This window comes from Schistocerca cancellata, chromosome 9 (assembly GCF_023864275.1).
Source record: "Schistocerca cancellata isolate TAMUIC-IGC-003103 chromosome 9, iqSchCanc2.1, whole genome shotgun sequence".
Lineage (NCBI taxonomy): Eukaryota > Metazoa > Arthropoda > Insecta > Orthoptera > Acrididae > Schistocerca > Schistocerca cancellata.
Window position 1 is genome coordinate 17,676,595 of NC_064634.1, and position 26,949 is coordinate 17,703,543.

Genomic DNA, 26,949 nt, shown 5'->3' on the forward strand with positions numbered 1-26,949 from the left:
GATGGAGGTGGTGACAAGCTCTTGTTTCATGGTCATGTATTAGGCTGTTTGTGTTGTACATGTTGAGATTTTTCTTAATGAACATTATGTTCTGAAAGATATACTCACAAGAAACAGTTAGAATTCCTAGCTTTCTAAATAATTCTAGACAGTGGGCCCTGTTGTTGCTGTTTGTTATTATCCCTATGGTTCTTTTTTGTACTTTGAACACAGCTTGTATGTTACTGGCACTTGTTCCCCAAAACATGATCCCATAGCTGAGGACTGAGTGTAGATATCCGTAATATGTTATTTTAGGACAGGTATTATTGCATACCGGTGCAAGGCTTCTAAGAGCATAGCATGCTGTGGATAATTTCTTTGCCAAAATGTTGACCTGGTTTGTCCATTTCAGTTGGCTGTCTACATTCATCCCTAAGAATTTGGTACTTGTTACACATTCTAATTCATTATTATTAACTTTTATTCTAGTGGCATTGTGTTTTTTGTTCAGTTGGAAGTTAATATAGTTAGTTTTCTTTACATTTAGGGTTACTTTATTTTTTAATGACCAGTTGTGGACATCATTGAGAGCCTCGTTTGCTCTTTCTGACAGTTTTGTTGGATTTTCACCTGTTATTACTATGTTGCTGTCATCAGCAAAAAGTATTTTTTCTCCATGTCTGATACTTTGTGGGAAGTCGTTAATGTATATAAGAAACAATACTGGGCCTAATACACTTCCCTGTGGGACGCCTATATTCACATTTTCTGGGTCAGACAGGTGTTTTATAAGGGAATTGTTTGAAACTTGTGATACCTCAACTCGCTGAACTCTGTTTTCCAAGTATGATTTGAACCACTTCTTTGTCACACCTCTTATTCCTATTTGCCCTAATTTATGAAGTAAGATTTTGTGGTCAACTGTATCAAAGGCCTTGGACAAGTCTAAAAAGATACCACTTACATTTTCATCTTTGTCCAGTGCTTCTAAAATTACTTTAGTGAACTGTGCTATAGCAGATTGTGTGCCTTTTCCGGGCCTAAAACCAAATTGGTCATGGGAAAGAAGATTATTCAGGTAATTCAGCAGTCTCTTTTTCACTAGTATTTCTATTATTTTAGAAATGATAGACAGTATAGAGATCGGCCTGTAGTTCTCTACATTTTCCACATCTCCGTTTTTAAGGATAGGTATAACTTTTGCTTGTTTTAGGTACTCCGGAAAGTATTCAGATTCTAGAGATTCATTAATTATGTCTGTTAATGGCCCCTTTATGGAGTCTATACATTCTTTAATTATGCAGACTGGGATTTCATCAAGTGCTACTGAAGTTTTATTTTTTAGTTGGTGTACTACTAGTGCCACTTCCCTTTCTGTGGTTGGCAAGAGCACCATTGAGTTTGTTGGCTGGTTCTGAGTAGGTAAATCATACGTATCTGGAAATTTCTGCTGTAATTTTTTTGCAATACTACTGAAATACGAGTTTACAAAATCAGCTAATTTTTTAAGGTTACCTCCTGGTACATCTGTGTTTTTAATATGTGAATTGAGGTCCTTTTTAGCAGAGTTAGATGTTTCCTGTTTGACGATGTTCCAGGCTGGTTTGCTCTTGTTTTCAGCTTCAAGTAATGTTTTGTTGTTTGAAAGTTTTTTTGCGGCAAGCAACACCTTTCTGTATATTTTCCTGTACTTTTTGTAGAATTGCAGAACTTCTGGGTTAGATTGATTATTTTTTATGGAGTTGAGATATCTCTTGTTTCTGAGGATTTTTTGATACCTGTAGTCACCCATTGATTTCTCTGTGTAGTTTTAATTTGACAAAGAGTTTTGGGAAACATCTCTTCAAATCTGAGTTTAAAAATTGACATGAACTTGATAAATTTCTGATTTGCATTGGTTTCTGCATAGACTTCCCTCCAATCTTCATATTCTAGCTGGGATTTAAACTGATACAGGGCTGATTTGGAAAACATTCTTTTGTATGTACAAAGTTTAGGAGGAGTTTCTACATGAATTTTAGTTTTTAAGATCTGGCAGAGGTGGTCTGATAGGCCCAGGTTTTGGACAACAATATGACATTTTTTACTATCAATATCTGTAGCTACATGATCTATAGATGAGGAGGATTCTTTCATTATTCTAGTTGGACAATTAACAAGGGAGGATATTCCATAACAGCTTAGAATATTCACATATATGTTGCTAGCCTTATCAGGCTTCATCATATTAATGTTTAAGTCACCACAGATAATTACATTTGCTTTTGGTTCAGAAACCTTGTCTAAGCGTTGATTCAGTTTTGAGAAGAATATATCAATGTCTCCACTGGGAGAGCGGTACACACAAAATATGACTATTTCTTTTGCTATGCCTATGAAGGACCATGGCTGAAAGCTTTAATTGTGAGAGTCTTTTTGTTGTGCATATCAGCGACTCAGCATCTCCACTATATGCTGAGTAGCACAGAGAGAGATAGAGACATACAACAAATTTTTGCAAGCATCTCTGACTTGTGGAGGTGGTGAGCCAATATTGCTGTCACTATCATGGTGCTGCTGGACCCAATTTGCCAAAATATTACTTTAAACATTTAGTGCACTTTAGTCACAATGCAATTAAAACCTGTACCATGTATAACGGTTACCTCTTAAACAGAATTATTGTAAAGAAGGTTCCACTAAAAGAACCTGCAGAATTTTCCAGTTCGTCTTTGCTGATGACGTCTACTGGCTGTTCCATTACTGTATGACTAACTACCAGTATATCATTTTGAATGGTGAATTCTATAAGAAAATGTGGCAATGAAAGATCATTTCCCCTGGTGATTTCAAAAGATGAACTTGTACACTTTTTGATTCATGCAATATTATGTGTCTGATTTTCTTATTGTGTAGTTGAATCACTTGTGTTAAATGTAATTTATCCTCTATCTACTTGCTTTAAGATACTAATGTTAATAACTGTGTGGATTTTCTCATTGCATTGTTGAACCACTTTGTTAGATATAGTTTACTTCACATCCACTTACTCTAAGATACTAATGCTGATCACCGTGTGTGGCACATACACAACATTATTGTCCTTCCCACACTTTTAAGGTAGCATTTTTAGATATACAAGTGAAGATTAGTCCCATGTGGAGTTGCTAGTCTCCCATCGGGCGCCTCCCCAGGTGGCGGATAGGGGAATGCCCACCAGATATGGAGGGTACCGGGGAAATAAAATACCCGCGGTGGACCAAAACTAGCAACTACTGCCTTGTAGTTTAAGTATTGGATTACCAAAGGCTAAAGGAAGAAAACCTTGAGCAAAAATTACCTGGTCCTCTAGGTCGGGGGTTAATGCGATGGGCCAACTCCCCATTCATTGGAAAAACCTCACTGGTTAAAAAGCCTATAAGATTACAGCAGGACGGATATAATAGGAGACGAAAAAGGCTAAGAAAACGGACTGTCTTGATTGGTGTATGGAATATACAAGGACTACAAAATAAAGTAGGAGAAGTGATTAAAGAAATGGAGGCTAGAAATCAAGATATTATTATACTCCCAGAAACTAAGAAAAAAGGACGAGGTATTGAACGAATAGGATCATATACACATTTCTATAGTGGTGTCCCAAAAAATCAAAGAGCAAAACAGGGGATATCGATATTGATGAAAAACAAATTCAAAAGAATGGTCACAAACTGGGAACCTATTGATGAAAATCTGATTAAAATTAATATTGATATTCATGGATACAAAATTACTATTATAGGAGTATATGGAATAAGCGCCACCCCATGAACCATGGACCTTGCCGTTGGTGGGGAGGCTTGCGTGCCTCAGCGATACAGATGGCCGTACCGTAGGTGCAACCACAACGGAGGGGTATCTGTTGAGAGGCCAGACAAACATGTGGTTCCTGAAGAGGGGCAGCAGCCTTTTCAGTAGTTGCAGGGGCAACAGTCTGGATGATTGACTGATCTGGCCTTGTAACATTAACCAAAACGGCCTTGCTGTGCTGGAACTGCGAACGGCTGAAAGCAAGGGAAAACTACAGCCGTAATTTTTCCCGAGGACATGCAGCTCTACTGTATGATTAAATGATGATGGCGTCCTCTTGGGTAAAATATTCCGGAGGTAAAATAGTCCCCCATTCGGATCTCCTGGCGGGGACTACTCAGGAGGACGTCGTTATCAGGAGAAAGAAAACTGGCGTTCTACGGATCGGAGCGTGGAATGTCAGATCCCTTAATCGGGCAGGTAGGTTAGAAAATTTAAAAAGGGAAATGGATAGGTTAAAGTTAGATATAGTGGGAATTAGTGAAGTTCGGTGGCAGGAGGAACAAGACTTTTGGTCAGGTGATTACAGGGTTATAAATACAAAATCAAATAGGGGTAATGCAGGAGTAGGTTTAATAATGAATAAAAAAATAGGAGTGCGGGTTAGCTACTACAAACAGCATAGTGAACGCATTATTGTGGCCAAGATAGACACAAAGCCCATGCCTACTACAGTAGTACAAGTTTATATGCCAACTACCTCTGCAGATGATGAAGAAATAGATGAAATGTATGACGAGATAAATGGGTGACTGGAATTCGTCAGTAGGAAAAGGGAGAGAAGGAAACATAGTAGGTGAATATGGATTGGGGGGAAGGAATGAAAGAGGAAGCCGCCTTGTAGAATTTTGCACAGAGCATAATTTAATCATAGCCAACACTTGGTTCAAGAATCATAAAAGAAGGTTGTATACCTGGAAGCATCCTGGAGATACTAAAAGGTATCAGATAGATTATATAATGGTAAGACAGAGATTTAGGAACCAGGTTTTAAATTGTAAGACATTTCCTGGGGCAGATGTGGATTCTGACCACAATCTATTGGTTATGAACTGCAGATTGAAACTGAAGAAACTGCAAAAAGGTGGGAATTTAAGGGGATGGGACCTGGATAAACTGAAAGAACCAGAGGTTGTGGAGAGTTTCAGGGAGAGCATAAGGGAACAATTGACAGGAATGGGGGAAAGAAATACAGTAGAAGAAGAATGGGTAGCTCTGAGGGATGAAGTAGTGAAGGCAGCAGAGGATCAAGTAGGTAAAAAGACGAGGGCTAATAGAAATCCTTGGGTAACAGAAGAAATATTGAATTTAATTGATGAAAGGAGAAAATATAAAAATGCAGCAAATGAAGCAGGCAAAAAGGAATACAAACGTCTCAAAAATGATATCGACAGAAAGTGCAAAATGGCTAAGCAGGGATGGCTAGAGGATAAATGTAAGGATGTAGAGGCTTGTCTCACTAGGGGTAAGATAGATACTGCCTACAGGAAAATTAAAGAGACCTTTGGAGAGAAGAGAACCACTTGTATGAATGTCAAGAGCTCAGATGGAAACCCAGTTCTACGCAAAGAAGAGAAGGCAGAAAGGTGGAAGGAGTATATAGAGGGTTTATACAAGGGCGATGTACTTGAGGACAATATTATGGAAATGGAAGAGGATGTAGATGAAGACGAAATGGGAGATAAGATACTGCGTGAAGAGTTTGACAGAGGACTGAAAGACCTGAGTCGAAACAAGGCCCCGGGAGTAGACAACATTCCATTTGAACTACTGATGGCCTCGGGAGAGCCAGTCATGACAAAACTCTACCATCTGGTGAGCACGATGTATGAGACAGGCGAAATACCCTCAGACTTCAAGAAGAATATAATAATTACAATCCCAAAGAAAGCAGGTGTTGACAGATGTGAAAATTACCGAACTATCAGTTTAATAAGTCACAGCTGCAAAATACTAACGCGAATTCTTTACAGACGAATGGAAAAACTGGTAGAAGCCGACCTCAGGGAAGATCAGTTTGGATTCCGTAGAAATGTTGGAACACGTGAGGCAATACTGACCTTACGACTTATCTTAGAAGAAAGTTTAAGGAAAGGCAAACCTACGTTTCTAGCATTTGTAGACTTAGAGAAAGCTTTTGACAATGTTAACTGGAATACTCTCTTTCAAATTCTGAAGGTGGCAGGGGTAAAATACAGGGAGCGAAAGGCTATTTACAGTTTGTACAGAAACCAGATGGCAGTTATAAGAATCGAGGGGCATGAAAGGGAAGCAGTGGTTGGGAAAGGAGTAAGACAGGGTTGTAGCCTCTCCCCGATGTTATTCAATCTGTATATTGAGCAAGCAGTAAAGGAAACAAAAGAAAAATTCGGAGTAGGTATTAAAATTCATGGAGAAGAAGTAAAAACTTTGAGGTTTGCCGATGACATTGTAATTCTGTCAGAGACAGCAAAGGACTTGGAAGAGCAGTTGAACGGAATGGACAGTGTCTTGAAAGGAGGATATAAGATGAACATCAACAAAAGCAAAATGAGGATAATGGAATGTAGTCAAATTAAGTCGGGTGATGCTGAGGGAATTAGATTAGGAAATGAGAAACTTAAAGTAGTAAAGGATTTTTGCTATTTAGGGAGTAAAATAACCGATGATGGGCGAAGTAGAGAGGATATAAAATGTAGACTGGCAATGGCAAGGAAAGCGTTTCTGAAGAAAAGGACTTTGTTAACATCGGGTATAGATTTAAGTGTCAGGAAGTCGTTTCTGAAAGTATTTGTATGGAGTGTAGCCATGTATGGAAGTGAAACATGGACGGTAACTAGTTTGGACAAGAAGAGAATAGAAGCTTTCGAAATGTGGTGCTACAGAAGAATGCTGAAGATCAGGTGGGTAGATCACGTAACTAATGAGGAGGTATTGAATAGGATTGGGGAGAAGAGAAGTTTGTGGCACAACTTGACTAGAAGAAGGGATCGGTTGGTAGGACATGTTTTGAGGCATCAAGGGATCACAAATTTAGCATTGGAGGGCAGTGTGGAGGGTAAAAATCGTAGAGGGAGACCAAGAGATGAATACACTAAGCAGATTCAGAAGGATGTAGGTTGCAGTAGATACTGGGAGATGAAGAAGCTTGCACAGGATAGAGTAGCATGGAGAGCAGCATCAAACCAGTCTCAGGACTGAAGACCACAACAACAACATGGAATAAACGAAGATGAACCAATTATTAAAAAGGATGATTTCTATAATAATTTCAATGGAATCATAGAGGATATCAGGAAAGCCAGGGAGATTATTATTGCAGGGGATTTTAACAGTAGAACTGGAAGTAAAATTGGAAATAAAATTATAGGACCATTTGGAGAAAATGTTATAAATGATAATGGTAATAGACTTATTGATATCTGTGAACAAAATTCATTGAAAATATTAAATGGCTTTTATCAACATAAAGAAATACATAAATACACATGGCATAAAGATACATTGAATCAAAAATCAATAATAGACTATATTATAATTAAACAGCAAACGAGGATAAAAATACATGACATAAGAGTATATAGAGGGGTAACTCTTAGCGATCATTATTTGGTAAATTCCAAATTTTTATTCCCCTTCAGAGGAAAAAGCACTGAAGAAAATCGAAATTGTCCTATAGAAAATATACAAACAGAAATAAAAATTCCTAAATATAATTTGAATAGTTTGGAGAATGAAAGCACAATATTTTTATATCAAAAGAGATTAGATGAAAAACTGGTAGAAACAGAGTTTGATAATACAGAAGATCAATATCATTATATTGTAAATAAACTACATGAAGCCGCCAAGGAAGCTTTAGGAGAAACAGAAGAAACACGTACAAACCATCCATTATACTACTGGAATGAAGAAATTAAAAAGGAAGTGAAATTAAAGACAGAAAAATATTTAAAATGGTTAAATACCAGAAATCTTCAAGATAAAATAGAGCTTAATGCACAACAAGCGAAAATCCGGAAAAAGGTTGCAGAAACAAAAAACAAAGTTTGGGAACAGTCATGTCAAAAAATTGAATCCTATATTGGTGGTAAAAGAAACACAAAAGCATGGAAAACTATAAAAAATTTAAGAAGGAATTCCAAAGAAACAACACATATTAAATATATTACTCATGACTCTTGGGAAAAATATTTTAAAAGTTTATTAACAGAAAACAGGGAAGAATACTTGGGAAACCCTGAATATAATGAAATGATAGATCTACAAGCAGAGAATTACGTCCGTTTGGAAATAGAGACAGTAAAAACTGCAATAAAATCTTTAAAGAATGGAAAGGCTACAGGCATTGGAGGTATTCCTGCAGAATTATTAAAATTAGGAACAAAGAAATTAATGGAATTGTTAAGAAACCTTTTCGAAAGATGTTTAAATGGGGAAGATGTCCCAAATGATTTGAAAGTAGGATATATTTCAGTGATACATAAAAAAGGAGCGAAAGATGAGTGTAAAAATTATAGGGGAATAACAGTGACCAATACCTTCAGTAGATTATATGGAAGAATTATTAAATATTTGTTAGAACAAGAATACAAAGAAAAGGAGGCTGAAGAACAAGCAGGTTTTAGAGCTGGAAGATCAACAATTGATCATATCTTTCGCCTACAACAAATTATTGAAAAAAAAAAATGGTTCGGGCACAACCTATACATTTAGTATTCATAGATATAGAAAAAGCCTATGATAGTGTGCCTTTATCCAGTTTATGGAAAGCTTTAATATCAATAGGAATAAATCCAAGAATAATTAAAGCAATTCAAAATTTATATAAAAATTCTATTTCAAAAATAAAAATTGGTAAATATCTATCACATGGATTCCAAGTCACAAAAGGATTACGTCAAGGATGTAGCATCTCACCTACATTGTATAAAATATATACAGAAGTAACTTTACAGAATTGGAAGAAAAAATGTCACGCTATGGGAATACCAATAAATGATAGATCAATATAATCGTTACAATTTGCAGATGACCAACTGATTATAGCCCAAGACTATGAGGACATAGAGTATATGACCAGAAAATTGATTCAAGAATATAAAAAAATCAGGTCTAAATGTAAACATGAATAAAACAAAGTACATGGTAATTGGTGGACTGAATGGAGACTTAATATTAGAAGAAGGGATGGGAACAATAACAGCTACTGAGGAATATAAATATTTAGGTGTGAAAATTACAAATGATGGGAAACAGGACAAAGAAATTAGATCAAGAATAAATTCTGGAAAGACGACAATCTCTTTATTGAATGGAATTCTCTGGGACAAACACATAACAACTGATAACAAAATAAGTATTTTTAAAACAATAGTTAGGAGCAATATTACATATGGTTCAGAAGTGTGGACAACAAAATGGCAACTGAAATCAAAATTATTAGCCACAGAAATGGATTTCTGGAGACGTTCAGCAAGAATATCAAGACGAGAAAGAATAAGAAATGAAGTAATCAGAGACAAGATGAAATGTAAAAATTCAATTATTGATTTCATCGAGCACAAACAACTTAAATGGTATGGACACATCAGACGAATGGAACAGGAAAGGCTACCAAAATGCATAATCGACTGGGTACCAATTGGAAGAAGAAAAAGGGGATGACCACCTGATACATGGAAACAGGGAGTTCAGTCAGCAATGAGGAAGAACAACATTCCTGAAGATTTATGGACAAATAGAGAAGAGTGGAGAACAATAATTAGTGACTTACTGTAATCTAGAATAGGTGCTGGAAAAATGTACTCACATTGTAAATCCAGAATAATAATAAATAAAAAAAGTGAAGATTAGTACTGAATGTATATTTTTGTATGTTGGTGATAAAGTTAGTGACAGAATATATTTTGTGTAATATAAATCATTTATGAGAAGTCCATTTACCTTCATTTTCACTATTATAACCAGGGAAGGTCTGCCCCATACCACCACTGCTCCAGTTGTCATTGGTGTTTCCAAAATTATTTTTGTGATAATTGTTTCCATTCCTTTTATTTTCTCTGTCACTTCTGTTAAGCTCAGATCCTGACGTATTCTTCATACATATGGCAGCAACCTCTTGAAATTCATCTGGGTTTTGTGAATCTTCATCAGTATGACATTTTAGCCCCTTGATGATAGAACAAAAGAGATGTTATTACCAAATTACATTTTAGAATATTCACTAAAAGGTTTGCATTAAAGTTAATATAGTACTTTTTTATTTATCCTTCTTTTTGAGTGTAGTCATATGTCATATTGTAACAATATTGATACAATGGCATATTGCTATATGTCATATTTCCATATATAAAAGGCAATGTCCTGACTGACTGACTGACTCATTGCCTAGTCTAAACTGCTAAGAACAGAAACTTGAAATTTGGAGAAGGTGTGGATGTTATACTTTATGTGTCATTTAAGAAGGATTTTTTTTTTTTTTCTTTTTTTTTTTTTGAAATTCAAACCCTAAGGAGGAGAAATAGGGAATGAAGGTTTTTTTTTTTTTTTGAAAAATGTCTATATTACAGCAGTATCGAAGCTAGACCTATGAAAATTGGTATTTGGTTTCTCTGTCTAAAATAAAGAACTATGTGTTTCAGCATTTTTGGAAATTTAACCCTACAGGTGTAAAATACGGGTGAAATCTTTTTTTTAAAATAGATCATTATTAAAGAACTTCTAAATTATTTTCAAGGGTACATCTGTGAACATTGGTATTTGACTTCTCAGTTACAAATAAAAACATACATGTTTCAGTGTTTTTGGAAATTGAACCTCTAAGTGGGTGGAATAGGAGGTGAGATTTTTGTATGAAAATATTTTATTATGAAAGCATTTTTACAGCTACGTCTACTAAAATTTAAATTTGGCTTCTCAGTTAGAAATAAAAAGAATATCTATTTCACTGTTTTTGGAAATTCAAGCCCTATGCAAGTGAAACTTGGGATGAAAGTTTATATGGAAATATTTCATTATATGAGCATTTTTGAAATTAAACTTTTGAAACTAAACTTTTGAAAACTGGTGTTATGCTTCTCAGTTGAAAAAATATGTTTTTCACTGTTTTTGGAAATTTAGCCCATAAAGGAGTGCAATAGGGTGAGACTGATTTGCTGATGGCCAAGTGGTTCTAGGCGCTAAAGTCTGGAACCACCCGACTGCTATGGTCGCAAATTTGAATCCTGCCTCGGGCATAGGTGTGTGTGATGTCCTTAGGTTAGTTAGGTTTAAGTAGTTCTAAGTTCTAGGGGACTGATGACCTCAGTAGTTAAGTCCCATAGTGTTCGGAGGCTTTTTTTTTCCGCTGACTCTTCATCGTCCAGCCCACACTGCTAAGCACAGAAATGTGAACTTCAGCACTAGTTCATGCTGCAGCCACTCAGTGGCATGTGTGTACTGGTGTGTCTGCTTGTGCTCCACATGACAGCCAGTTACATGGGTCATGTTGGGTGTACTTGACTTGTGGCTGCCTGAGCACTTATATTGTATGTTATATTTTGCAGTTTTGTTATTGGCATTATAGTTGTTTGTAACAGCATTTTTGCCCATATATTGTCCCTCTCATTTCTATGGTGCATATCTGGCATTCATAGTAGGTTGTCAGGGTATATTTTCCATCTATGCGTGTGTATTTATAAATTTAGTCTTGTTTTTTCAGTCTGGCTATGTTTACCTCAAGTTTTACTGGTCTGTCCCTCATTTCTCATGTCTCACCTACAAATGCTCTCTCATACTGATGAATAAACTTGTTAGGTGTTTTGCATGACTTGTATGGTTTAGTTGTACTTAATTAAGTATGTTATACTCATGGTTTACAACATTAATGGCTCTTCCAATATTGAACAATATTAAATAATTTTCATGACTAATGATGGAAGCTGAAGAAATGAATTAAAATGATAAAAATGAAACTCTAATGTCTTGAGGAAAATTTAATTATAATTTAAATAATTTTGTATAGTGTCCTGCTTAATCTTTGTTGTTACAGTAGCACCTGAAGGTGGGATTAGAGTCCTGAGATCCAGCTAGCATACATGCCTTTATCCAGATATAGGACCTTTGAAATTACAGCTGCAGTGGATTGTATTCACTATGAACAATTATATGGGAATGAGAAGGATGTATAATGCTATCTACATACTGGTACATAGAAAAAATAAATGTGTGAGGAACCGGGAGAGTTGTGGGGCACTGAAAATATTCTAAGTTCAGAGTTGCTGTGGCTGCGCTGGTGCCTCTCAGCAGGTCACAGCCTAGCAGCAACCATGTGCTGCCAAACATTAGCTTAGCAAGAGGGATAGCGCCAGAGCACAGTCCAGCTGTGTAGCTGGGAATTCCACGGTGATACTGAGTCGATGAAAGAAGCATGCCAGGAATGCCAAAGATGGTGAACTTTGTGAAACATTAATGGCAGACATTTCACAGTTCGTATGGAAATTAATAGAAGCCAGATGAATCATGATACCTCAAAAAGAAGCATGTACATTACCATTATTCACAGAATGACTCTGATGGTGTAATCAGATTTTCAATATCTTTATTAGTTTAAAGTTTAGTATCTGACGATAAATTATACAAGTAACACCCAGCTACAAATTTCCAAAATCTAAACAGCTCAACCGATTTTGTCAATCAACATGTCTTTAGAAAGCTATTAGTGCAGACCTAAATTGGTATGAATTACAGGCATGTAACTCGAATAGTGCATGAGTTATTGGAGGTCAAAGTGGCCTATTACTATTGGTCGCGCCAGGCCATAAGTACTCCACAGTTGCATGAAAAAATGGTAGCAGAACGCTTATAAATATATTTATTCATCTATGTCTTTGTTTATATGGATATATACTATTCATGAAGAAATTGGTTACATATTTACTGTGTTTTAGAAAGCACAAAGACATTAGACTACTGGCCAACCTTCTGTTCTACCCCTTTGATATATGTTTATTTAATTTCTTTATGTGTTTAATAATGTGAGTTAGAGCATGTTTATGGACCAGCCATAGGTATATTTATTTAATTTCAAGTTATTTAAATGTAAATCCAGTATTTTGAATGTGTTTCAAAATGTTTGTGAGTGTGCGTTGGCTTGGAGCCATGACGGAAGCACTATCGCCAATCACAGCACTTGTTACTAAGGGAGGCGACTACTAAAGTGAATGGAGGGGGGAGTCTGAAGAGTGCAGCATGAGAGGACACAGAAAAAGTATGGCACAGGACATGGGAATTGCTGCACATGACAGCGCGATGGACGCACGGTCACAAAAGAGACTTGGACTGTGGAGCAGTTTGCACATGGTCGCGGGTGACAGAAATACTTCGCGAGTGCTAACTTGGGAGAGTTCCATGGTTTCTACAGTGAAGACATAGTATGCATTTAGAAGTAAATATCTTGTGAGCTATGCTAACTAATTATGTGCAGTAGGAATCTATTGTTTCCCTGTTATTCAACTTATAATTTATTTAACTGCTGTACTACCATCGACACCAATAAGTGTTTTGCAGAAATATACCACATTCGCAAAAGTATTTCTACTATCGTACTCATCATTTAAAGTCATTAAGATAGTACCTGCAGATTTTATTTAACTGCAATCTTTCATTTATAAATTTCTATGTTACATTCGCAATTGCCTAGTGATAGGAACCTTCAACCATTTGATTCATGTGTATATTCATATTGTATACTGTAGACTCAGCAGTTTTTGGTTTGTAATGAAGCAACAACATACCCCAGACCCTAGACAAGGAAACCAGCCAAAACTTATAATAAATTTTGGAATAAGGCATAACAGATGTGGATCCAAAATGAATTTTTAAATGGGCCAAGTTACAGGTACGGTGATGGGATGATGAGAGATTTTTGCAAGTGCAAACTTGACAAGCTTATGCATGTGAAAAATCCATTCTGGGTTTTAATGGAAATCAACACATTAAAAATGTGACTACCCGAAGATTTCCCGTGGGGTCTTGTCCATAGTCCATGTGATTCCATGGATGAATATCTAGAATTTGCTGAAAAATTAGAGAGAGCGTTCAAGTTCAAATCTCATAGTAAACCGGGCAGTAGTTATCAAAATGGAAATCCAGATAATCATCACCAAAATAATAATCATGAGGGTAAACAAAGGAATTCTCAAGGAGATAGTAGCTGGAATGAGCAGAATGGTCAGACAATGAACAGGGGTGATAACTTCCATGAACGAGATCCAAGGAAACAATGAAGATTTGAAAGGGGAAATTTGTGCAAAGTGCAATTCTGTAGCAACTGGTCAGAAAACTGATGTTCACCATATCTCAGGTCCAGGGATGGTGATCTAAACAGGTGATGAGAAGGACTGGAGGTATTGGTAATGGTGTAATATGGAGTATGTTAAAGAGGAAGGCTATGTAGGTGGCTCTTTCAATAAAAGCAGACACGAACAGCAGAAGCATACATTTGTGAGAGATTTAAGTAGAAGTAATGGGAATAAATTTGTAGGGAATGATATTGTTGTGACTCGCCAATCTTTCAAAGTGCCGCAGCACAGTTGCACGCGTCCTCTACATGCGGCCAGCCAGCCAGCGGCCGCTAGACTCGGACTCAGTTATAATTTGACTGTTAAAGTGTACACATATCTTACTCTGTTTACTTGATCTGTGACTTTCATATATTGCGTCTTCCTTGAAATATATTTGTTCAACTTGAAGTTATAACAATTGGCAACGAGGTAGTGATTTTTCTTTTCCATCATTGACCCACATGTTTTCATGGCTACTTTAGAGCAACTATTGCAAGGTCTCATAGAACAGCAAATGCTTCTCACAAATGCGATTCATGCTTTTGTCGAGGCATCAAACGCAGGGTGTTTCTCGTCATTGTCCCTATCTCCTTCTCCTCCAGAAGACTGGTCTGATTATAAAAAATGTCTTTGACAGCACTTCTTGGCATTTCATGTTGTGGAAGAACAAACACGTCAGTCTCTGTTCCTTTCATGGATTTCAACTCAAATGTATCAGTTGTTGTCAAAATTGGCTCCTTTGAAAGACCCTGCATCTTTGTCCTTTGGTGAAATGTGCTCACTTCTGTCGGTCTATTTTCAAAAGCAAATGCATGTGGTAGCCTTTCGTGTTGCCTTTTATCATTGTCAAAAACAACTGAATCAATCCTATCATGCTTGGGCTGCTGAACTTCACGGCCTCAGTAGAACGTGTCAATTTGTTACTGAAGTTCACAAAGAATACTACGCCGATTCCATGATACGGGATGCCATTATCCGATCGGTGCCCGACACAGAAATTAGGCAACGTGCCCTTCAGTTGGCAAATCTGACGCTAGATGAAGTCCTATCCATTTCTCAGTCTTTTGAAATTTCTCGCACCGCTGGATCGCAAATGGAGGCATGGGGCGACATCGGGGAAATACAACCTCTGTGCGATGCTGACGAAGCCTGTGGCGTGTCCCCGCCGGCCAACGTGGCCGCAGTACGCTCAAAAGCACAGCCTCAGCCTAACCATAAACAAACCTCTAAGAAACTGCAGCAAAACCCACAGCAACTTCCTTCATGTCCACGGAGTTTTACGAAACATTCATAAGAAGATTGACCACAATGTTGGGCCATTTGCCACAAAAAAAAAAAAAAAAAAAAAAAAAAAAAAAAAAAAAAAAAAAAAAAAAAAAAAAAAAACGTCATGTGTCATCCGTTTGCAAATCCAACCACATACACGATGTTCATGAACATGATGCTGATTCTGAGTCTGCGTTGTCTGTCAATCGTACTTCTTCCCTTTCAGGGAAGTTATTCCTCACTGTCCAAATACCTGGTCAAGATGTTCGCATGCAGGTGGATACTGGTTCTGCTGCCATTATCATCAATTCTCACACGTATCTTCAGTTGGGGTCTCCAGTCCTGTCACCTGTCACTGGGCAATTACGTACTTACAATAAACAGAAGATTTCTCTCTTGGGACAATTTGATGCTGAGGTATCTTTCAAATCTGTCGCTCACACTGTTTCCATATTTGTGGTCAACCATAGTAACGTGGAGAATCATTTTCGTTTTGATGCTTTTCACATTTTTGGGTTCTCCATAGATGACTCTGTCAATATCATCTCTGATGCTATTCCTTATGCTCAATTGGATTCCTTGTTGATGACATTTTCGTCCCTTTTTTCTCCTGGGTTAGGCTGTGCAAATAACTTTGAAGCTCATATCTCACTCATACCCACTGCTCAGCCTAAGTTTTTTCAGGCTTGGCCCATCCCTGTGGCCCTTTGTTATCAGGTCAAACGGGAGCTGGATTGTCTCACTGCTTCAGGGGTCTTGCTTCCTTTTACTTCCAGTGAGTGGTCCTGTCCTATCATTGTCATTGCTAAGCCAAATGGTGATATTTGTCTCTGTGGCGATTTCAAAGCCACTGTAAATGCTCAATGCCTTATTGACACTTACCCTATGCCTCGACCTGAAGAATTGTTCACTAAACTTGCTGGAGGCCAGTATTTTTCTATACTTGACCTGTCAGAAGTTTATCTTCAACTTCCTCTCGACGCTGCAGTTTCTGGTCCTTAACACACCTTTCGGCCCCTATCAATACCAATTATTGCCAATTGGGGTTGCCAGTGCCCCTGCTCTCTTTCAGCAATTCTTGGAACAATTATTGCTCACTGTCCCTGGGTGTATAAATTACCAGGACGAGATTGTTGTCACTGGCTCCACCACTGACAAACATCTTCAAAATCTCCGCACACTTTTTCATGTCTTACAGACTGCTGGTCTTAAGTGTATTCTTCAGAAATCAAAATTTTTTCAGGCATCTATCACGTTCTTGGGGTTTCAACTCTCTCAGGATGGTATTCATCTGCTTCAGCAAACTGTCGCTGTGATTGATGCCCTTTTTCGCCCTACATCTGTTAAGGAACTGCAGGCCTTCTTGGGGAAAATAGCATACTATCACAAGTTTTTACCATCTGCTGCTTTGGTGGCTCATCCGTTGCATCACCTGTTGTGTAAAAACATGCCTTTTCAGTGGTCCGCATCATGTGATGCGGCTTTCCAGAAATTGAAGACTATGCTGAAACAGGCCCCGTGTCTGGCTACTTATCGACCTGGCCAACATCTTCTTCTTGCCATGGACGCCTCTCAATATGCGGTTGGTGCAGTCCTTGCACACCGTTTTTCTGACAGTTCTGCACAACCCATTGCTTATGCCTCCAAAACACTCACGGATGTCCAACAAAAGTATTCTCAAATTGAAAAAGGAGCTTTGGCCATTATTTATGCTCTTCATAAGTTTGGTGTTTTTTCCCTATGGATCAAAATTTGATCTTGTTACAGATCACAAACCACTTGTTTCCTTGTTCCTTCCATGAACATCACTTCCCAAAAAGGCTGCACACCGCCTCCAGCGTTGTGTTCTTTACTTGTCTCATTTCAATTACGAGATTCATTTCCAGCTGTCAGCTCAACATGCAAATGCTAATGCACTGCCTTGCCTTCCCATGGGTCCTGATCTGGCATTCAATAGGGACGAACATTTGTGTTTCCACCGGGATGTTGCTGTGCAGCGGGTTGTGGACAGGTTCCCCATCACCGCGGACCGGCTGGCGGGTGCTACGGGTTCTGACCCTACCCTCTCCCAGGTTTTACGCTGTATTCAGAAGGGTTGGCCAGATCGTCCATCCGCTAAGACTTCTGATCCGTTGTGGAACTACTATGCTTTGCGTTACTGCCTCATGGCTAGGGATGGTGTTATCCTCCTTTCCACCGAACATGCTTCGCCGCGTGTTGTGGTACCTGCGTCTTTGCGTGCTTCGGTCTTGTGCCTCCTTCACCAAGGGCACTGGGGTGTCTCTTGCACAAACTCTCTGGTGCACCGTCATGTGTACTGGCCCAGCATTGACTCTGAATTCACACACATGGTCGCTGCCTGCGGCCCTTGTGTGTCACAGGCCAGCCCGAAGTTATCTTTGTCACCGTGGCCTTCGCCTGAGAAGCCCTGGGAGCGTATTCATGCTGACTTCACGGGACCTTTTTTAGGTACTTATTGGCTTCTCATTATTTAAGCCTACTCTAACTTTCCTTTCATTGTCCATTGCACATCGCCTACCACCGCGGCAATCACCAATACTCTATCTCGCATTTTCTCTTTGGAAGGCCTTCCCTCTAATCTTGTTACTGATAGTGGTCCGCAATTTGCCTCTTCCAATTTTGCAGATTTTTGCGCCCATCATGGCGTCATGCATGTCATGGCCCCTCCATTCCATCCACAGTCAAACGGTGAGGCCGAACGACTGGTCCGTACATTTAAGGCTCAGACGCGGAAACTCCTGACTTCTTCTGCTGCTGATGATGCGCTTCTCCAATTTCTGGCTTCTTACAGTTTCACCCCCATGGGCGACCACAGCCTAGCTGAGCTCTTACATGGCCGACAGCCCCTCATGCTACTTCATCTTCTGTGGCCTTCCGCCGGCCGGTGTGGCCGTGCGGTTAAAGGCGCTTCAGTCTGGAACCATGTGACCACTACGGTCGCAGGTTCGAATCCTGCCTCGGGCATGGATGTGTGTGATGTCCTTAGGTTAGTTAGGTTTAATTAGTTCTAAGTTCTAGGCGACTGATGACCGCTGAAGTTAAGTCGCATAGTGCTCAGAGCCATTTGAACCATTTGTGGCCTTCCACCTCATGGCCGCGGGTGCCTTCGCTTGGCCGGTTCACCGCCGATGACCTTTTATGGCTACGGGAATATGGCAGGTGGCCAAAACAGACTCCTGGCCACATCTTATGATACCGTGGCCGACGCCTGTATGAAATCCAGATGGACACGGGTGTTGCAGTGTGTCATTCGGACCAGCTTTGGCCTCGTGAGCCAGCAACGCCTGTTCCGGATGCCGCTACACCACCTTCGGCTCTACCTGACGCTCGGGATACTGGAATCTCTCATTACTCACAACATAGTCCTCTCACCATCATATCGGTGCCAGCACAAGAACTGATGCCACCAGGAGACGTGCCCATGCAGGAACCAGATGACCATCATCTGTCGGAGCAACTCTACTCGCCTCCTTCTCCTACGGACGTGGACACATCGCCCGTGTCTCCTGTTCTAACAACCGGACTAGCCGCAATGGGCAGATTAGTGCCCCGGTCCCCAGCAGATTCGACCCCCATGTCTCCTGTCACCTCAACCCGTTATCATCGGAGACACTTCCGTCCGTATGGGAAGCATCCTCCTTACGGCCAGTCAAACAACACCTATGGATGTTAGCAATCTACAGGCCACCTCCATCAAGACCTGTGCAAAAACTCCAAAGGGGGGAAAAGTGTTATGACTTGCCGATCTTTCAAAGTGCCGCCGCGCAGTCACACGTGTTCCTACATGCGGCACTGTCTGCCAGCCATGCAGCAGCGGCGCCACCTAAGCGGCCAGCCAGCCAGCGGCTGCTAGACTTGCTCTCAGTTATAATTTGACTATGAAAGTGTACACATGTCTTACTCTGTTTATTTGATCTGACTTTCATGTATTGCATCTTCCTTGAAATATATTTGTTCAACTTGAAGTTATAACAGATATAAGTTATGAATGTGTAATGAACGAGTGTGTGAATGGTAATATATGGAAAGATTCAGTGGTTGAAAAGAAGTTAAAGAGGAGATGAATGTTATGAAAGCAAATTGTATGGAGAGTTCTGAAGAGGTATTAGCAAATAGTAGCAACTGCAGTAAGGAAGGTGTCATAGTAACAAGTACTTGTGAGTCAGTGAAAAGCATCGATATTAGTGAAGGTGGCGTAGCTTTGGTCTCACCAGCTGCAAGTAAGGGTGATTGTGTTTTGATGGAAAGCATCAATGTTAATAAGGGAGGCTTAGCATTGGTCTTGTCAAAGGTTGAAGTTAAAAATGTATCAGCAGAGGTAAACGATTTCTGTTTAAAGTAACAGAGTAAATTACCAATTTATGTAGTAATGTAAAAGCTACTGATGTTGATGTTTCAGGGGAAGGAATTTACGCATTTCTAATAATGAATGAAGGAAAAAGGAAACTTATTGATGAAAGTGTGGTTCTAAAATGTTTCTCAGAGTATGAATGTGAGAATGTATGTAAAGTTAGATCAGGAGTTAATCTGGATGAAAAGGGTGTAGAAATTGCAGTGTGTGCTGATTTTTGTCTGATCACAGTGGAAAGTAGCAAGGCTAGAAGTCCCTTGTACAACAAGGTAGCAGCAATTTATGTAATGCAGTGGCGGAGGATAAAGTTGAGTAGGATTCACATAAAGTTAATTTGTCGACAGAGGAAAGTAAGGTTTCTGATGTGAATTTTAAATGATGTATCAATAGATAACGTTGCTGAGATGAATATTTGTGGTGATGATGGCTTAGGCATAGATGTATTATTTCAAGAAGATAAAGTGTTTAACAGTGAATTGATGTGTAACTTCGTTGAAGCTGCAAGTGGTGATATTTTGGAGGGGAAAAACAGTAAAGTTGTGCATGCTGTGGGTAGTGAATCAGTGAAATGTGTGGAAGAACTAACAGAAAATGTAGAGAGGGCTGAACTAAATTGTGTAGATGGGGATAGTTTGTGTAATGAAGTTTGTACAAATTGGTATATGAAGGAGGAGTGTGATTCTAGTGAGTCTGATTGGCGTTGGTATGGTAGAACGTTGCAGTCATTGCTGCCGCATAAGTGGAAATGACAGAAGTTTAAAATTGCTAAGGGTGTATAGAGAAAGGGCAGAAGCGAAAAGCTGTTCTAATCTGTAATTAGTGGTAGTAAATTTAGAGGGATAATTTATATGTTTATTTGGGGATTCATTAGTAATTTGTTAGCTTATTGTGGCACTGTACATGTGCAAAAGGGGGAAGTTTAGGCACTGAAGGTGTGTGGAGGTCAGTGACCTCATGGGTTTAAGTAAAATATGTATTGATTTATGCTTTGTATAAGAGTGTGGCCAAGAATTCAGTGGTCAATTTGAAGGGTATTAAAATTATAATTGTATGTGCACACATTTTTTGGTGTGTGGAGGTAGCATGGATTGATTAAAGTCAATTAAATAGAACTTGTGGGAATTTTAGCTTACTGTGATTCAGTCAATTGCCATGTGACTTTCTTCCTAAAGTATCGTTTTCCACTGGACAGAATCTTTAGCGAGGATCCTGGTTGGTTTTGGGAAATGGTTTGTTGATTGGTTTCCTCTTTCAGTTTTTGTTGTAGACAGATTTGTCACAATAAATGATGGAGCTCAGAATTAAGAGGCAGACACGATTTCTGCAAGACGATCAAAAGACTGATGTGAGCTCATTAAGACTTTGTACTAAACTCTGTGTGTGCATGTGTAGTGTGATGGAAAAATTAGTGCAAGAAGGCACCTTACCACTGAATGAGTGGTGAAAGAAGTGCTTGCAAAATCGTACACAAGTAAAAGTGTGTTTACACAATTTTGTTTCTTGTCCAACAAATTATTTATGCATAACAGAAATGCAGGCATTTATTTAATATGCTGTATCATTCATAATTTGTGTTAGTTTAAGTTTATTATGAAATTCATGCTTGTTTAGGCATAACTGAACTGCAGGCATTTATTTAATATGCTATATCATTCATAATTTGTGTTAGTTTAAGTTTATTATGAAATTCATGCTTGTTTAGGCATAACTGAAATGCAGGCATTTATTTAATATGTCATTTTGTTCATAATTTGTGTTAGTTTAAGTTATTTCAAAATTCATGCAGCTCCCACACCACTACAAAAATCTTGTAAACACTATTTGCCTGGCGTTTTAATCACTTAATTCTGTTCTATGAAATTTGTTTTATATGTATCAACTGAAGGCTGCTAATTCTGAACATTCTGGCAAGCCAGAATGTTAATAAGTGGAGGTGTGCGAGGTAATGTGCGAGCTGAAAATATTATAAGTTCAGAGTTGGTGTGGCCGCGCTGGGACCACTTGGCAGATTGTGGCCTGGCAGCAACCATGTGCTGCCAAAAGTTAGCTTCGCAAGAGGTGTCCCCAGCATATGGTCCAGCCGCATGGCTGGGAATTCCATGGTGACGCTGTCTCGATGAAGGAGACATGCCAGGAATGCCAAAGATGGCGGACTTTGTGAAACATTAATGGCAGACATTTCACATAGAAATTAATAGTAACCAGAATAATCATGATACCTCAAAAAGAAACACGTGCATTACCATTATTTGCACGATGATTCTGATGATGTAATCAGAGTATCAATATCTTTATTAGTTTAAAGTTTAGTATCTGATGATAAATTATACAAGTAACACCCAGCAATGAATTTCCAAAATCTAAATGGCTCAACTGATTTTGTCGATCAACATGTCTTTAGAAAGTTAATGGTGTATACCTAAATTGGTATGAATTACAGGCATGTAACCTGAATAGTACATGAGTTATTGGGTTCAAAGTGGCTGATTACTATTGGTCACATCAGGCCATAAGTACTCCACAGCTACAACAAAAAGAAATGGTAGCAGCATGCTTATAAATATATTTATTCATCTATGTCTTTGTTTATATTGGATATATACTTTTCATGAAGAAATTGGTTACATATTTACTGTGTTTTAGAAAAAACAGAGATATTAGGCTACTGCCCTACTTTTGCTCCCTATTCCTTTGATATATGTTTATTTAATTTTTTTATGTATTTAATAAAGTATGTTCGAGCATGTTTTCTGTCCAGCTGTAGGAATATTTATTTAATCTAGTATTTCGAATGTGTTTCATTATGTTTGTGAGGGCACATTGGCTTGGAGACAGGGCTGGATTCCTCTAACCAATCACAGTGACTGTTCCAAACAGGGCATGTGGAGAGACTATATGGAAGTGAGGGAGGAGGATCATTTTGGCGGTGGACAGTGCAGTTCTGAGGAGTACAGGAGAAGACACGGGAGTGAGTGCTGGGCGCGGAGTGGTGGGGGGGACGCGAAGGCGTGATGTACGGTCGCAGGAGAGACTTGAAGAATATGGGGATCGGTTTGCTCATGTTCGCGGAGGATAGAAATATTTCAGAGTGTTCTTGTGTGATTTCCGTGGGTTCTGTAGTGAAGACATAGTATGCATTCAGAAGTGAATATCTCACGACTAAGTTGTTGTTCACAACTAATTACTTGAAGTAGGAATCTATTGCTTCCCTGTTATTCAAGTTATATTTTATCTAATTGCTGGATCATTGACACCAATAAGTGTTTTGCAGAAATATACTGCATTCTCAAATGTACTTCTACTATCATACTCATCATTTAAAGTCATTAAGACAGTACCTGCAGATTTTATTTAACTGCAATCTTTCACTTATAAATTTCTAAATTACATTCACAATTGCAGAGTGATGAGAACCTTTGACCATTTGATTCATGTATATATTCATATTGTATACTGTAGACTCAGCAGTTTTTGGCTTATAATGCAGCAACTATATATCCCAGCCCCTAGACAACAAAATCAGCCAAAACTTTTAACATTTCAACTCTGAGTCAGAGACTACATAGTTGAGGGTCTCACCACCATTTCATTTTAATGTTTTTGAAAGCCTGCAAATGGTCCCAATATTGACCCTTCTAGCACATCTGGCATTACTGTTTGTCATAAACTGAATGTCAATTTTTTTCATCCCCTTTTGAAAATTTATATTTATATATTATTTATGGTTTTTTAGATAAGTAGGTAGGAACTGAAGAGATGTGTGTGTGATATTGCATGCCCTCTGTTTCTGAAGAGAACTGCATGGTTTACCAGGTTGAGAGCCTTTTCAGTTCTAAAAATATGTCTACAGTATGCTTTCCTTCATATACTTAGCTATAGACTTTGTTCAAAAACTCTGTGACAGCTGTTGTGTTACTGTGGTCTTTTCAAAATCCATGTTGGGTTTATACAAGTAGATATGAAAATCTTGTCCACCCCGATAGCTGAATGGTCAGCATGATGGACTGCCATCCTCAGGGGCCTGGGTTTGATTACCGGTTGGGTCGGGGATTTTCTTCACTCAGGGACTGGGTATTGTGTTGTCTTCATCATCATTTGATCCCCATCCGGCACACAGGCCACCCATTGTGGCGTCGAATGTAATAAGACATGCACCAAGGCAGCCAGGCCTGCCCCATAAGGGGCCACCTGGCCAATGATGCCAAACACTCATTTCCATATGAAAATCTTAACAAATGCAGGAATAATTGATACTGCTCTGTCGTTTGATGCTTCCTCCTTTGGTCCTTTTTCATGTATTGGCCTGACACCGCTTCTTTTCAGTGTGTTGGGAAACACACCTTCTTTGATGCTATAACAAATGAGATATGTAATTGGTTTAAACACAAATTTACACATTTTTAATTACTGTGCTGAAAAGACTCTTCCAGCCACTTGAGTGTTTTTCTTTTATTTTTTTTAAGTTTTTTATCTGTAGAGTTAATTTGCTTATGTCTTGTTCATTTACTTTCTCAAATTCAAAGTCATTGTATGTAATTGGTTTAAACACAAATTTACACATTTTTAATTACTGTGCTGGAAAGACTGTTCCAGCCACTTGAGTGTTTTTCTTTTATTTTTTTAAAAGTTTTTTAGCTGTAGAGTTAATTTGCTTATGTCTTGTTCATTTACTTTCTCAAATTCAAAGCCATTATCTGTTGTGTAGCAGTGTTTATTTAAGTCTGTCATATTATTGTAAAAACTAAGTTAACAAGCTGTTGTATGTCAAAGTTGGCAAGCTATGGTAGTTGTATTTGAAAATCTTGGTTTATATTTCCCGAAAGCTACTGGTTTTTAGTGCAAGTAGGTTATTTCAGTAAACCCATGATTGATTATACCCTCATAATTCTTCATCTTGGCTACTGCTCAGTTTAAAATGAGTTCATTAATTAAGATGGCTGATGTAAAATAAATACCCAAATAATGAAGTGTTTCCCTGATGTTTATGACAAATCATTTAGTTATTGGAAGATTTCTATGCTCATTGCAGTTCTGGAACTCTTGGGTCCTGGGGCTGCCTAGGACAGGGTTTCACTACTTCATGGCACAAGGAGCCTAGCCACATTGATAACCTGAAAAAGCATCAGCCAATGGTCACAACATCCTTTGATAGTTGTTGTTATATCTTTCATATAGTCTATTCAAAGTAAAGGCACTCTCTATCATTCACCAAGAAATACACAAAATGTTTAGGTGTGTTTTCAAGGTAGCACTTGGCCAGAGCCAAATCACATGATGCAAAGACAGATTCCTGAAAGATGGGAAGACAGTGAACCAACAATGCAATTGTGTTCCAGTGGTTGGATGATCCAGAAACAGAATAGACAAGAGATGTGTAGTTTCTTGTATTATACTCCCATGTACAGTAAGTATCAATAGCAGTGATGATCCACAGGTGCTGCATGATGCCAGTCAGAAACTCACCATGTCTGGCCATAAGAGGCATAATCAGCATCTCACATGGGTGGCACTGTTAATGCAGATTTAAGCCAGTCCACCAACCGCATTGGCACTTGTTCAACATATTTTGACCAAAGAAATTTAGATATCAGATGTATTTGGCCACCAATGTGTGCAGCATCTAGCTTATGATTCAGTTCCATCATCTTTTCTTGATACCTCTAAGCCTTATCAAAGTTTATGGTCATCTTTGTCACAAGTGTCTCATGAGAGACTTTAGTATATCAATCACAATGATTTTTTCGCAGCACTGAAACCCATTTTTAATAAGAAATGGGTATGACAAAAACATCTTACATTGATTTTGAATCATGTGCCAACCATGTAATGCCCAGGGTGTGGCCAATACCATATAAGAACAGGTTCCCTTCACTGTGCTGCTTACTGTGGGGCCTGCAGCAAATATGGACATCTGGCAGTTGTGTGTCAACGAGCCATGCAATGCCACAATGTAACAACATAGCCCAGTGAAGCACATCTCTTCATGTGGCCATATCAGCTGGGCAGACAGTCTATCAAGCACCACCAAAGCTGACATTAGCTCTTACCATTTGTAACAATCAGCAGAATTCTAGCTGCATGTCATTAATAAATGAACACATCTACACTATGTGGTCAAAAGTATCCAGGCACCCCCAAAAACATATGTTTTTCATATTAGGTGCATTGTGCTGCTACCTAGTGCCAGGTACCCCATATCAGCAACCTCAGTAGTCATTAGACATCATGAGAGAGAAGAATGGCACACCCAATGGAACTCATGGACCTCAAACATGGTCAGGTGATTGGGTGTCACTTGTGCCATACATCTGTAAGCGATATTTACACACTCCTAAACACCACTAGGTCCACTGTTTCTGATGTGCTAGTGAAGTGAAAATGTGAAGGGACACATACAGCACAAAAATGTACAGGCCAACCTCGTATGTTGACTTACAGAGACCACCAACAGTTGAAGAGGCTCATATTGTGTAATATGCACACATCGATGCAGACCATCACACAGGAATTCCAAGCTGCATCAGGACCCACTGCAAGTACTATAACAGTTAGGCAGGAGGTGAGAAAACTTGGATTTCATGGTCAAGCAGCTGCTCATAAGCCCCACATCATGCTGGTAAATGCCAAATGATGCCTCACTTGGTGTAAGGAGCATAAACATTGGACGATTGAACAGTGGGAAAACATTGTTTTGAGTGACTAATAATGGTACACAATGTGGTGATCCGATGGCAAATGCCTGGTGAACGTCATCTGCCAGCACATGTAGTGCCAACAGTAAAATTTGGAGGCAGTGGTGTTATGGTGTGGTCAGGTGGAGGAGCCTTGCACCCCTGTTGTATTGCATGCCACTATCACAGCACAGGCCTACATTGATGTTTTAAGCAGCTTCTTCCTTCCATCTGTTGAAGAGCAATTTGGGGATGGTGATAGCATCTTTCAGCATGATCAAGCACCTGTTCATAACACACAGCCTGTGGCAGAGGGGTTATATGACAAAACACCCCTGCAATGGACTGGCCGGCACAGAGCCCTGCCCTGAATGCTATAGAACACCTTTGGAATGTTTTGGAATGCCGAATTCATGTCAGGCTTCACTGACCAACATTGATACCTGTCCTCAGTGCAGCACTCCATCAAGAATGGGCTGCCATTCTCCAAGAAACCTTCCAGCACCTGATTGAACAACATATACCT

At 38.9% G+C, this 26,949-nt stretch overlaps 1 protein-coding gene across 1 annotated transcript in view; it reads right to left on the reverse strand.

Moving 5' to 3' along the window:
• The window catches only part of LOC126100883 (odorant-binding protein 59a), a 211,219-nt gene that overhangs the window by 126,208 nt on the left and 58,062 nt on the right, over positions 1 to 26,949 (reverse strand). The window contains exon 3 of the mRNA XM_049911551.1: positions 9,736 to 9,961. Within this exon, the coding sequence (XP_049767508.1) occupies positions 9,736 to 9,961 (226 nt within the window). The remainder of the gene's footprint in view (positions 1 to 9,735; positions 9,962 to 26,949) is intronic.